Here is an 11,933-nt window from a genome sequence, read left to right as displayed (position 1 = left end):
CGCGCTGCCGCGGCGCCCCGCCCCCCCGCGCCGCGGCCAATCAGGGACCCGCGCGGCTGCCCTCAGCGCCGCGCTCACGCCCCGCGCTGTCCGGCGGGGCCAATCACGCCTCGCTCCGGGGAGAGGAGGCCGAGCGCCCCGCCAATCGCCGCGTCCCCGGGGGCGAGTCACGCCCCCCCGGGGGTGTGCCACAGCGCCAGGAGCGCCCCCGCCCCTTCCCTGCCCTGCGGCCGCACTGGCTCCCGCCTGGGACACGCCCCTGAGAGCCGCCCAATGAGCGGCGAGCGCGGAGCCGCACCCTCGTACCCCGCCCGGCGGCACCGCCCGCGGGCAGAAGGCAGCTCCCGGCCCGGGCACGGACCCCCTGTCCCAGCCCCGGCGAGCAGCTCCGGGTCTGGCGCCAGCAGATCCCTGCGCACACGGCCGCAGGCTCGTTCCTGGGGAAAGGGGCGGCCCCAGCGCTGCACCAGACCGGACATCCTCCCACCAGCTCTCCCTGAGGAAAAGCTGAGCCCTGTTCGGCCCCTTAGCTGGGACCTCCAGCACCCCTCGACAAGGGATTGTAGATGGGTGAATAGGCCTCGCTTATGGGTCCAGAGGAGAGCACAGGTGGGAGCCATGGGAGTCCCCAGGGGGTGCCACGTACGTCAGCCCCAGCTAGTCATGGACCACTCGCTGGTGAGACAGAAATGCTTTAATGGCCCCAGGACTAAACCCCACTGCTACTGCCTCCCCGCCGCGTTCAGTCGACCACCAGGCTGCTGCTGACCGTCGGCAGGAGCTCGAAGAAGCCCTGGAAGAAGAGAGGCTGTCAGGGTGGGCCGAGCAAGGCGGTGCGGGGTGAGGGGACAGGCAGTGGGGGCAGGCAGCAGCTCCCCGTCACAGCGTCATAGTAGGCAGCTACTTGCAGAGAGCAGGACCACGTCGCCATAGTAACCCATCGCTGACTCAAGGCTAGCACTGGTTGCCATAGGAACTACTTAGGGATGGCAGTCACTGGGGAAGGCTGGGATGAGAGGGGGCACCTCCGGAAGCAGCCAGTACCTGAGCTGCTCCAGAGAGCTGGAGAGTTCTGTGGGATGGCTGGGTTCAGCCCCAAAGCAGGGATTGGTTGGGGACATTGAGATGTGGGAGATGAAGAGGAGCAAGGAGTGAGCTTTAGCACAGGATGGGGGCCACAGGGCTCACCTTGAAGAGGGTGATGCTCTGAAGCACCCCTGAAGTGCAGCACATCTCCCGGATGGAATGCATGGCCAGCTGCGGGCAGCCAATGTCCAGCACACGCAGCCCCAGGCGGGAGGCCAGGATGGGGCCGATGGTGGTGCCGCAGGGTGTGTCGTTGCGCACCATGAACTCCTGCGTGGGGACAAGACCTCAGCAGCTCCACATGCTACCCCATGGCCTCCCACACGGGCCCTCAGCCCTGAAGGGAGGTGACCTGGGGCAGGGAAGCAGCACCGACCCATGCCAGGGTTCAAAGAACGCTCCAGAGATAGGACACACTCAGGCCAGGCTCCATGCTGCTCACCAGCCTGCTCCCTGAGGCAGTCCTGGGGCTGGAGCCCCACAGCAACAGGCAGCACAGAGACCCCAGTGGGGTCAGACATAGTAACAGGTGGAGCTTTGGCACAGGCCCCCTCTGATGAACCCGGGGCAGGGCTGCAGCCCAAACTCCTGATGTTCAAGGAGGGCTCACCCAGTCCTGCTCACCTGCAGAGGGACACCCACGCGGGCAGCAATGTCCCGGATTACAGCTTCAGTGACAGCCGTGGAGGCGTAGCGCTGGTTGCTGTTCACTTTGATGACAGGGCCCTGCACAAAGGAAGGCACCACAGGCCCATGATGGGACCCAGGAACAGTCAGTGGCCCTGGAAACACCCATGTCCAGGCAATGCCCAACATATCATCCCTTTCCTGGCTGAGCCCATGGGGATGGGGACAGTGTTTCCATGGGGACAGCCCCAGCTCAGAGCAGGGAGGAGCTCTATGGACAAGACTGGGATCCCAAGTGATTAACATCAGACATGTGGCATAGTCAAATCCCATTGCAGGATAAACATTTTCCATTTGAATGCTGGGTTGCAGTGCTGCAGGACAGACAAACAGCAACCATCCTAGACCCAAACAGAGGGCTGCCCTCACCTTGTGGAAGGCTGGACGATGATTCTCCTCATGCTTGTCCCTGCAAAAGAGAAGTGTTTCACACTCTTACTCATACCCTGCTGCAACAAGGACTGTCCTGTCTGTACCACCTGGGGAGTGACGGGGATACATCCCACAGGTGGCAGGGCAGGCTGTCAGGCCTGTGGCACGTCTCAGACTACTCACACATAATTGGGGTGCACAGCATGGGCCATATCAGCACTGATCATGTAAGACTTGGCCACTGCCTCCTCGAAGGCTGTCAGGTTGTGCGGCGACGCAGAGATCCGGCGCAGCACCAGCTCCGTTAGCAAGGACTCTGCACCCTGTGCACTCTCTGACCCTACCTGCCAAGGATCACCATCAGCACAAGCCTGCAGCACCACAGGGGCCAGAGGAGTGACAGGCTGCTCCCTAAGGCCAGCCAAGCAGCTTCCTGCCACACCAGTGCTTCCCACCCCTGCCTGGGCCATGCTCCACGTGGCTGTAAGCAAATCCCTGTTTCCTCCACTGGGCTGTGGGATCTCTCTCCTGCTAGGATGCTCTCTCCAATGCTAGGCATGGCTGGGGAAGAGCAGAGAACATGGAGCACCTTCTGGTGCCAGCCACCCCATGGCTGTGGCCCTCGCTCACCTCCTCGTTGTCATAGAGCGCGATGAGACGCACATTGGGCTCCTCGGAGAGGGATGAGGGTGCTGCACATGAGTCAATCAAGGCCTGCAGGATTAGGGAGGAATGGACACCAGCATGAGTACCACTCCATCTGGGCAATCTCATGACTGAGCCATCAGGAAATCCCCCAGGAGAGCCCAAAGCATGGAGGAAGGGAGCTGTGGGCACACACATTGCCCAGCGACAGCAGGAGTCACCCCTGTGAGCTGCTGGGAATCCCCCACACCCAGCAAAGGGGGCATCCAACCCCAGCTCCTCCAACTGTCTAGACCCATTCCATGAGAACACAACTCCCTGCAGAGCCTTTGGCCAGCCCAAAGCTGAGCTGGGGTGCACGGGGGCCATGCTGCAGTCTCCAGGTTGTTTCCCCTCTCACCTGCAAGGCGCAGTAGCAGCTGTGCAGGTTGTCCAGACGTGGGGAGAAGATGAACTCATCGAAGGCACCACCCAGCGTCTGCAGAGAGCCAAGAGGAGTAGGGCACAAGCTCTGGGTCACCAAAAAGTACCTGCCACTGGGTTCCCATTCCAGTACCCTTATCTCTGCCCCTCAGGAGCAGCTCCCTCTAGTTCCATTGAGCTCCCAGCCCTGGCACACCCCAGGCAAAGGACATGCACCTTTGCCTGGGGTAACATCTGTGTAGTGCCAGATTGTAGGCTGTGTGCAGACAGAGGGAGGTTTCTGCCCTTACTCACCGCTGGCTGTGTATCTGCCAGGCATAATTCCATCTCCACAATCTGCTCTGGTTTCACCCCCAGCTGGGGGCAGATCAGGGAAAGCAGAACAGGACTGTGCCGCTCTGCCTGGGAAGAAAGCAGAGCTGTGGGCAGGGCAGGCAGTGGATGGCAGGAGAAACTCCTGGTTTCCCTTTGCAAAGCTGTCCCTGACCCTGCTTATATTGGCAGAGTCCTCTCTCCTACTGACATTTCCCATGTTCAAGCCCCCACCTCACCCAGCACAGCTCTATGCCCCGTGCTAGCCCCCCTCCCTGCCCTGCCTCCTCAGGGACATGTACCCTTCCACACTGGCTGCAAGCAAGGGTGAGAAGAGAGAGACGGCTGAACAGATGTGCCGTGTACACAGCTGTGAGGCAGAGTGGAAGGTTACCAGCAGTCCACAGGGAGAAGGGGAACGTGGGAGCAGATCCCTGAGGACTCAGAATCAAAGGTGACAAGTATGAGGTCCTTGCAAGTGTCCCAGCTGATCCTTGGCACACAGCTCACCTGGGCCGCAGCACTGCAAGGTGTGGACTCCATAAGCACCTCCTTTTCCAGCTCCTCCTGCACTGCAGTGGCCAGAATTGGAACCCTGGGGGGGGTCAGCAACATTAGCTCCCAGAGCTTTGCTCACCTCACCTGCTTGGGTCACACATTGCCAACCCCTCCTGGTGTGTTTGCCTTCCTCCTCCAGTTAATGACTGATATGCCAAATGGAAGAAGAATGCACATTTTAAACATGAATCTGTTGTGCCACCTCAGGACACTCCAGTGTGCTTTCCCAAATGCTTGGAAGCATCTCCTGGAAGTACTCTATGGGGCTAAAAGCCACTGCAGATCTCCCCACTGCAATGAGTGGCTGCCAAAGGGACAGCTAAGGCGGGGCTTTGCTCTAGCTGGGTCCCAGCCCTCCCAAGGGCTGGCCAAGAGTCGGGGCTGAGCCAGGCCTTACAGGTGGTGCTCGGTGTTGGGTCCGAAGTTCTCATTGATGCTGCGCTGCAGATGGATGGCCAGGTGAGGAATGCGGAGGACGGGCCGCTCCACACGTACCAGGCGCTGCTCCAGGCGCCCCGTGGCTGGGTCCTGAAACACAAGGAGGCCTTCTGGGGCCAGGCCTGCAGAGCTGAGAGGCTGCAGCAGGTCCCACTGTGTGTACCCAGTGCCAGAGACACACAGCTATCTAACCATGCATGCCCTAAATCAGACTCACCTTTATGATCACCCTCCCGGCCACGGTGAGGTCACGGTCGAACCAGGTGTTCCAGATGCCCCCTCCATAGGTCTCCACTCCGACTTGCACTATGCCCACCTGTCCCCTCTTAGAGCGACGCTTCACCTGGGCAACAGCAGAGGTGTCACTGCTGGCACCATGAAGCGCTGGGGAATGGGCAGTTGGTGGGAACTGGGCAGCTCATGCCCAGAGCCTCACTGCTGATGCTGCCAGCACAGGGTGCTGTGAGGGGCTTTGCAGGACCTGGGACACAGAGGAGATAGCAGCAGGCAGAGCAATGCAAGGGCTGCTCTGGGTGATACATTTGGGAGGTGTAGGGAGCCAACAATGATGCTGCAGGGCACAGGGGTAGTCAGGACAGTTTTTGCTTGTGGCATGAAACTGGAGAACCCCAGAGAAAGACTCAGCACCCAGCTGGGCGACCTTACCCTGAGGCAGGGGCTATCGGTGTGGGCTCCTAGCAGGCTGAACCCATTCCCGGGCTGGAACTGGCCGCCGACGGCGAAGGCGATGAGGGTGGAGTAGTTCCTGGTGATGAAGTACTGCAGGCAGAGGGGAAGAGGTGAGATGCCCCGTCCACCCCGGCTCCCGCTGCCCCGTCCCAGCCGGGCCCACCTTCTGCGCCGGCCGCACGTCCCAGTGCTCCGTCTCCTTCAGCTCCTGGAAGCCAGCCTGCAGTAGCCGGCTGCGGCATTCGGCCACCACTGAGGGGAAAAGAGCCGTCAGGGCCGCCCGCGGGAAGAGGAACAGAGCCGGGGAGGGGAGCGGGCGGGCGCTCACCGTGGTACGGCGACGGACTGCGGTTCACGAACTTCACCAGTTCCTGCGCCGCCGCCTTCGAGCCCTGCGCCGCCGCCTGTGGGCACCGCCGTCACCGCACATTGCCGGCAAAACCCCGCCCCGGGCCGGGACCCCCGCGGGACCGGGGACCCCGTCCCGGGCAGCACCGACCCGACCCCGTCCCGCGCCCGCCGCCCGCCCGCTACCTGCATGGCCGCCACCGCCCCGCGCCGGCCCGAACAGCGCCCCCTGCTGGCCTGGAGGAACGCGCGGCCTGCACCCGGACTCCGAACTCTGCACCCCGCAATCCACACCCTGCAATGCGCACCCTGCACCCGGCCGTGCACCTCGCAATCCACACCCTGAACCCGGCCCTGCACCTCGCAATCCACACCCTGCAATCTGCACCCTGCACCTCGCAATCTGCACCCGGCCCTGCACCCTGCAATCAGCACCCTGCACCTCGCAATCTGCACCCTGCACCCCGAAATCCGCGCCCTGCACCCCGCAATCCGCACCCTGCACCCCGCAATCCATACCCTGCACCCCGCAATCCACACTCTGTACCCTGCAATCCACACCTTGAATCCCACAACCCACACTCTGTACCCTGCAATCCACACTCTGCATCCTGCAATCTGCACCCTGAACCCCGCAATCTGCACCCGGCCCTGCACCCCACAATCCACACCCTGAACCCCGCATTCATCCCCTGCACCCCACAATCCACACCCCACAATCGGCAATGTGCACCCTGCGACCCCAGGATCCACACCCTGCACCTCCCACACTACACCCCCTGCCATGCACATTGCACTCTCACCCCGCACCGTGCAATCCACACCACGCACCCCTCACCCTGCACCCTGGTCCAGGCCAGGCAAACACAGAGCCTGACAAGGCTGGGGTACAGCTGAATTAAGGGTGGGTGGAAGAGGGACACAGCCAGGAGGGGCGGGGGTGGGAAGCAAGGGGCAGGGACAGGCTCCACAACGATGGTCACCCATCCTGCCCTGGTGTGCCACAGTTCTAGGGCTAACTGGGGGAGCAGGGACTGCCCCAGAATGGGGCTTGGCCTGCCTGCAGAGGGGTGCAGGTGCACAGGAAAACACACTCGCTTCTCCAAGGCTAGGTATATTTGGAGTGGGGTGGGTCCAGGCCAAGCTGCAGCCCCCCATCGTTGTTGCTCCCCTGCCTTGGCACTGCCTGGCCCCCACAGGAAACAAGGCACAAATCCGTGGTGCCATGTTGGAGACAAAAGTCTCTGAGTGACAGCAATGCAGTGGGTTCTGAGCGTCGGCACGGTGGAAGGGCAGCACCCAAGCTGCCTGTCAGCCCCAGGGGCATTCCTAGGAAAGGACCCCAAGGGATAGGACCCCTTGGCCTTGCATGGATTAGGGTGCCTCCCGTCCTTGTCTGGGTTCCCTTAATGGGCTGGATGCAGCAGCAACGTTTTGGGTTTCAATCAGTCTTCCTGCATCCTTTCTTCCTAGCAATGGGTATGTGGCCTTGGGAGATGGACGTGGCAGCCTGTGAGTGCTGCATGGGGCCCAGGTGTTGGGTGCCAGCTGGATTCCCAGCTCCTGAGTCACCCATGTGGGCACCCTGTTAGTTGGAGACGCTGTCCGTGTTCCGAGCACTGGAAACTGGTGGTCCTGTTGCCCCTGACCCTGTGACCTGTCATGCTGAGAGCTCCTGACAGCTCTGGATTTATGCTCCTAGCCCCAAACACCTGCCTCTCCCCACCACCAAATGGGAACGAGCTCTCCCACTGCCTGGCACCCTGCAAACAGACAGCTGGAGGGTCTCCATGTCAACCACACACAACACAGGGCCAGGCCTCCCAGGCCAGGCTGGAACCCGTCTGGGAGCAGGCTGGGAGCACCCAGCACTCCAGCCCAGAGCTGGGATACGTGTGTCAAAGGGACTTGTGTGCCAGGCAGCATCCCCACGCTCCTCCTGCCTGCATCACTCCCCTGCTGCCAGAACCCAGCTCAGGGCCAGGTGCTCTTGAATGGTTCCCAGGCTGTGCCTGAGGGACATCTGAGGACATTTAGAGCCCTGGCTCCCGAGCCAGTGGATGCCCAGAGCGGATGGGTACCCAGTGGGTGCTCAGGATGGATGGTTCCCGAGGTGTGTGTGTGTGCAGGGGCAGGGCGTGCCGGGCTCGGGGGTGTCAGAGCAGCAGTGAGTGGCAGGGCCGGGTGTGGCCTCCGTCTAGCCCCGCCGCTGTGAGCAAAGGGCGTGCCACAGCTATTCCCGGCACAGCGGGACTTCCCGAAAAAGCTCCTGCTGGCTATATCCGGGTGGGCTCTGACTCACCCCTGGCTGGGTGCCAAGGGCTGCACAGCACCTGCTATGGTTGCCCCCTACCCCATCACCGTGCTCTTTGGAAGACAGTGCTGCTGTCCCCCATCCCGTGCTGCCCCACGGATCATCCAGTGCAGTGGGGGGCCACAGGCAGCCCTTCCAAAACGAAATCAGCTTCTCCTCTGCATTTATGCACCCTGCTGCTGGGCTCATGTGTGCCCAGGGGTGCCTGGCAGGGAAGGGCAGTAGGGACAGGGCACTGTGGTCCTTCCTATGTCCCCTGGCAGCCCAGGTGGGGTTCTGGGCAGGTTTTGTAAGAGAAGTGTTCCCTGCTGGCTCTGGGGATGGGCAGGCAGTGCTTAGCCCTCCCTGCTGGAAGGGGTTAATGGAAAGATGGCCCAGGACAAAGACTGTAAACACAGCAGAGATCCAGGAAGTGCCACCCCCTTCTCCCAGGGCCTGCCAGGCTGCCTGGACCCCCCCTTGCCAGCCCTGCCAGGAAGAGCAAAGGGATGGCATCCATCGAGGCGGTCCCCCGCATCCCGGCCCACGTGTCTGAGCATGGGAAAGTGAAATCAGCGCCCAGGAATTGCAGGAGGCTGAGCGAGCGGCCGTGCCTTACGTGAGCCACCAGCAATGCAGTGGGTGCTGCTACCTCATCTCACTGGCATGGCTGATGCTATCGAGGCCTGCAGCATCCCCATGGACACTCAGCCGCTCCGTCATCCCCACGGCCACGTGCATCACAAGGGCAGCTGGGCAACTTTGGCATCTCCACACCACTGGGCAGGTGAATAGGGATATTCACCTGGACCATGAGGGCAGGACACCCTTTAGCCTGCCCCTAGGCAGCAGGGATGGAGGAACATCCCCAACATCCCCATGAACCACAGGGCCAGCTGTAGAGGAGTGATGGAGCAGGGGTATGAGTCAAGCATCTGCATGGACATGGAAGTAGCTGGTCTCACCCAACACCTACACAACTCAGGGCAACAGCTCACCCCCAGCATGCTCGTCAAACATGGGGGCAAAAACTTGCCCAGAGGACATACAAAGACCAAAGGAGGTGAGCAAACACCTCCCAGCATCTATACAGGTTGCATCTGGACACCCCTGGCATCCATGCTTGCCGTGGGGGCGTCCAGGCACCCCGAGCATTCTGTGCCACTCACAGACAGGACAACGTCCTCAGCATCCCCATCGCCTGGGGACATGGGGGTGGGCACCAGGAGCAGACAGACAGTCTGTGCACCCCCTGTGTCCTGAGCTCTGGAATGGGCAAAGGCATGGGGGCAGCTGGGATGAACAGTGGCTGTGGAGGGACTGCAGACTTTACCCACCAGTTCCTGGGACCCCAGCAGGCCAGGCTGGGCCTTGCTCCAGGCAGGCAGGGAGAGCCACCTCCTATTTAGACAATAGCATGCACCATGGATCCGTCAGCACTGGGGAATGGGCCACACACTCCTTCCCTCTTAGGGTAAAGGCGCCTGGGAGGCTCATGGCTGTAAAAGGAGCGGGATGAAGGAAGACAGCCAGGGGTCAGGAGGGAGGGGAATGGACACCCCCGCTGCTTCATTCCCATTCTCATTCCCATCTCTCAACTCACCCTTGAGCTAAGGCCAGGCAAAAGGGGGCATTGGGTCCTGGTGGCAGGGCATAGGGACAAGGAAGGGCCAGCACCCTGTCCCCACATCCTGTCTAGCTTCAAGCCCCAAGACACCCACAGCCCAAGGAGGCTGTGCTGGGTTTAAATCCTGGGGGAACGGCAGGGAGGGAGGGCCAGGAGGGAGGGGCGGCTGCAGGATGCAGCTGGCTTTGCTCACAGGGATGTCATGACCAGAGGGAGTCGTTTGACATTCCAGCTCCAAACGCCTTCCCGGCAGCAGTCTCATCCAAGATTTGATGGAAACTGGGACCAGGCCAGAGCGGGGGTTCAGGAGCCACTTCCCAGGCTCCACTGGTCTGGGTCAGCCTGGCCTGGGATGGAGCTGTGGGGAGGCTGCACAGGCAGGACAGGAGAGGAGGCAGCCCTGCTCTTCTGGCCTCCGCAGCCTCCTCACGTTCTGCAGCCTCTGGGTCTGCAGTTGGCACAGAGTGTTTGGCATCTTGTCCTTGGGACTCAGTCAGGGTCTCTGGTCCTGCTCTTCATCCCTCCTTCCTGGCATGCTGAGTCCCCCAAGCAGACGGGGATTTCCTAAGAGGCTTGTCCACCCTCTGCAAGACATGGGGCCCCTGCTTGCTCAGAGCCATGCCGGAAGGCTGTCACCACAGCTGAGGAAAAGCCACTTCAAACAGGCTGCCCTAGAGCAGGGTCAGGAGGATGCTCCTAGTTAACCCCTCTGAGCTGCTTCCCCTCCAAGCAACAGTGCCCAAGAGTGCATTTCCCCTCCCTGGAGCACCCCAACCCTGCCCCAGCCTGCTCTGTGGGATGAGGATGGGAACAGGGGCTACCCAGGCCTGAGATGGGATTTGCATCACCTTTTCATTACCTGGAACCTACCAGGGCAGGGAGCCAGGCACTTCTGGACCCTATCCCTGAGGAGTCCATCCTCCCCACAGTCCCAGCTGGCACAGCAGTGGGGTGGGGTCATGGAAACGGATGGCTGAACTCTGTTCCTGGTGGTGTGCTGTCCCAGATGCCCCTCACAGGGCACCCACCTGCCCCTCTGCACTCTAGCTAAGGGCCACTTGCTGGAACTTGCGGCACGGGCAGGGCACACGTGTGGCGCTCTGGGATGTGCAGGGCATACTCGGAATGGGGCCAGAAGGAGGAAGGATGCTGTCTGTTTTTCCATCTACTCTCCCCCCACAAGCCCCCCCTTTCTTCCATTCTCTCCCTGAGCTGGGATGAAACAACTTCATCTGGAAATACCTTCCCTTTTAAAGGCAGGCTCCTCCAGGCAGCTTGTACTCTCTGGGAAGACGCTACATCACTCTGCAATGGGAGGCTGGGACAGGCTCCAGGGATGGGGGCTTGGAGGAGCAGGAGGGATGCAGGGCACTGAGCACCTCCCCACCTGCATGTCTGTGGGACCCAAACTTTAGCTGGCTGCCCAAGTGACATGGAGCAGAGCAGCAGGGGGGAGTTCCTCCCAGAGCCAGGGCAGTGGAAAATGCTTCCATGAACAAGCCCGAGCCTTTGCCTGATGCTGATGCTGCCATGGGTGAGCCGTGGCATTGCTTTGGCTTCTGTGTTACAGCCAGGACAGAAGGCTGGGAGGTGCAGGGCCAGGCAGGGCTGAGTGCTGTCCTGCTGCTGAGTCACCCTGTGCCCAGTGGCACAGCGGTCCCCTCCAACAGGGCCTTCAGGGACAAAGGCACTGGGGCTGAGCCAGCTGACGTCAGCCAAAACAGCCCAGCTTGGGCAGAGCTGGGGGTCACCAGGTGTGCTGGGGGTCTGGGGAGGAGGGGGTGCTGCCCAGGCAAGGGGAGCCCTCATGAGGGTTTCCCCCAGCATAGGTGCCCTCCCTCAGGATGTTCTTTTCAGCTGTCATGGGTTTATGCAAGGCCCTGAAGGTCCCTGACCTGACCCAGTACTTGTGCAGGAAGCTGTAGTGGGGCTTTTCAGATGGACTTAGAAATTCCCCATTCTGGGAGTTTCTGGGGAGCTGGGCTGGGCTTTCTGATCCCCAGTGTACTTCCTGGCCAAGGGGGAGACTGAGGAGACTGGGCAGAGCCTGCTGTGCCTTGGGATAATCTGGGGACCGCATTCTGCTCTTAGGGTGATGGGGATCAGAGAGGGGCTAGGGCTGCTCCAGGCAGGGTCCCCATCCAGCTGTGCTCTCCACACGCCTGGAGCAAGAAGGGTTAACAGAGTGCCTCCCCCACTATAAATACCACGTTTGTGTGTCCCACACCCCACGAGTATGAGCTGGGAAGGCTATTTTGGTTGAGTGCCTGCTGCTTTGGGAATGTGCCGGAGCGAGGACAGGGGCTGACGTCACCGTCACTGGGGCTCGGACCCAGCACCTGCTCGGGGTCACTCAGCAGCACTCCAACAGCACCCAGACCCTGGCCAGTGCTCAGCCCCCCCTGTCAGAAAAAGGGTTTAGGTGGTGGGTCAGTACAAGCACACTCAGGGCAG

General features: G+C 61.3%; 1 protein-coding gene across 1 annotated transcript; it reads right to left on the bottom strand.

The window, feature by feature from the left end:
* Positions 1–676: 676 nt before the first annotated feature.
* DNPEP (aspartyl aminopeptidase) lies at positions 677–5,811 on the bottom strand. The gene is made up of 15 exons (XM_071435102.1): positions 5,746–5,811; positions 5,540–5,615; positions 5,375–5,463; positions 5,188–5,301; positions 4,739–4,864; positions 4,481–4,611; positions 4,036–4,120; positions 3,508–3,615; positions 3,191–3,268; positions 2,776–2,859; positions 2,329–2,489; positions 2,143–2,182; positions 1,711–1,812; positions 1,189–1,356; positions 677–793 (listed from the first exon to the last, which is right to left on the bottom strand). The coding sequence occupies exons 1-15, from the start codon at positions 5,749–5,751 to the stop codon at positions 743–745; spliced, it is 1,419 nt and encodes a 472-aa protein (XP_071291203.1). The 5' UTR covers positions 5,752–5,811; the 3' UTR covers positions 677–742.
* Between the last annotated feature and the right edge of the window lie 6,122 nt (positions 5,812–11,933).

This window comes from Agelaius tricolor, unplaced genomic scaffold (assembly GCF_023055355.1).
Source record: "Agelaius tricolor isolate 1412-34295 unplaced genomic scaffold, bAgeTri1.0.p SCAF_10, whole genome shotgun sequence".
In the NCBI taxonomy this organism is placed as follows: Eukaryota; Metazoa; Chordata; class Aves; order Passeriformes; family Icteridae; genus Agelaius; species Agelaius tricolor.
The sequence above is the reverse complement of the archived record's forward strand: the minus strand, read 5'-3'. Positions and strand labels throughout refer to the sequence as shown.

Coding starts and splice junctions, on each gene's coding strand:
- DNPEP (XM_071435102.1), bottom strand. Junction 4,865..5,187: donor CCGATAGCCCCTGCCTCAGG/GTAAGGTCGCCC, acceptor GCTGTTGCCCAG/GTGAAGCGTCGCTCTAAGAG. Junction 1,813..2,142: donor ATCGTCCAGCCTTCCACAAG/GTGAGGGCAGCC, acceptor TCCTTTGTGCAG/GGCCCTGTCATCAAAGTGAA.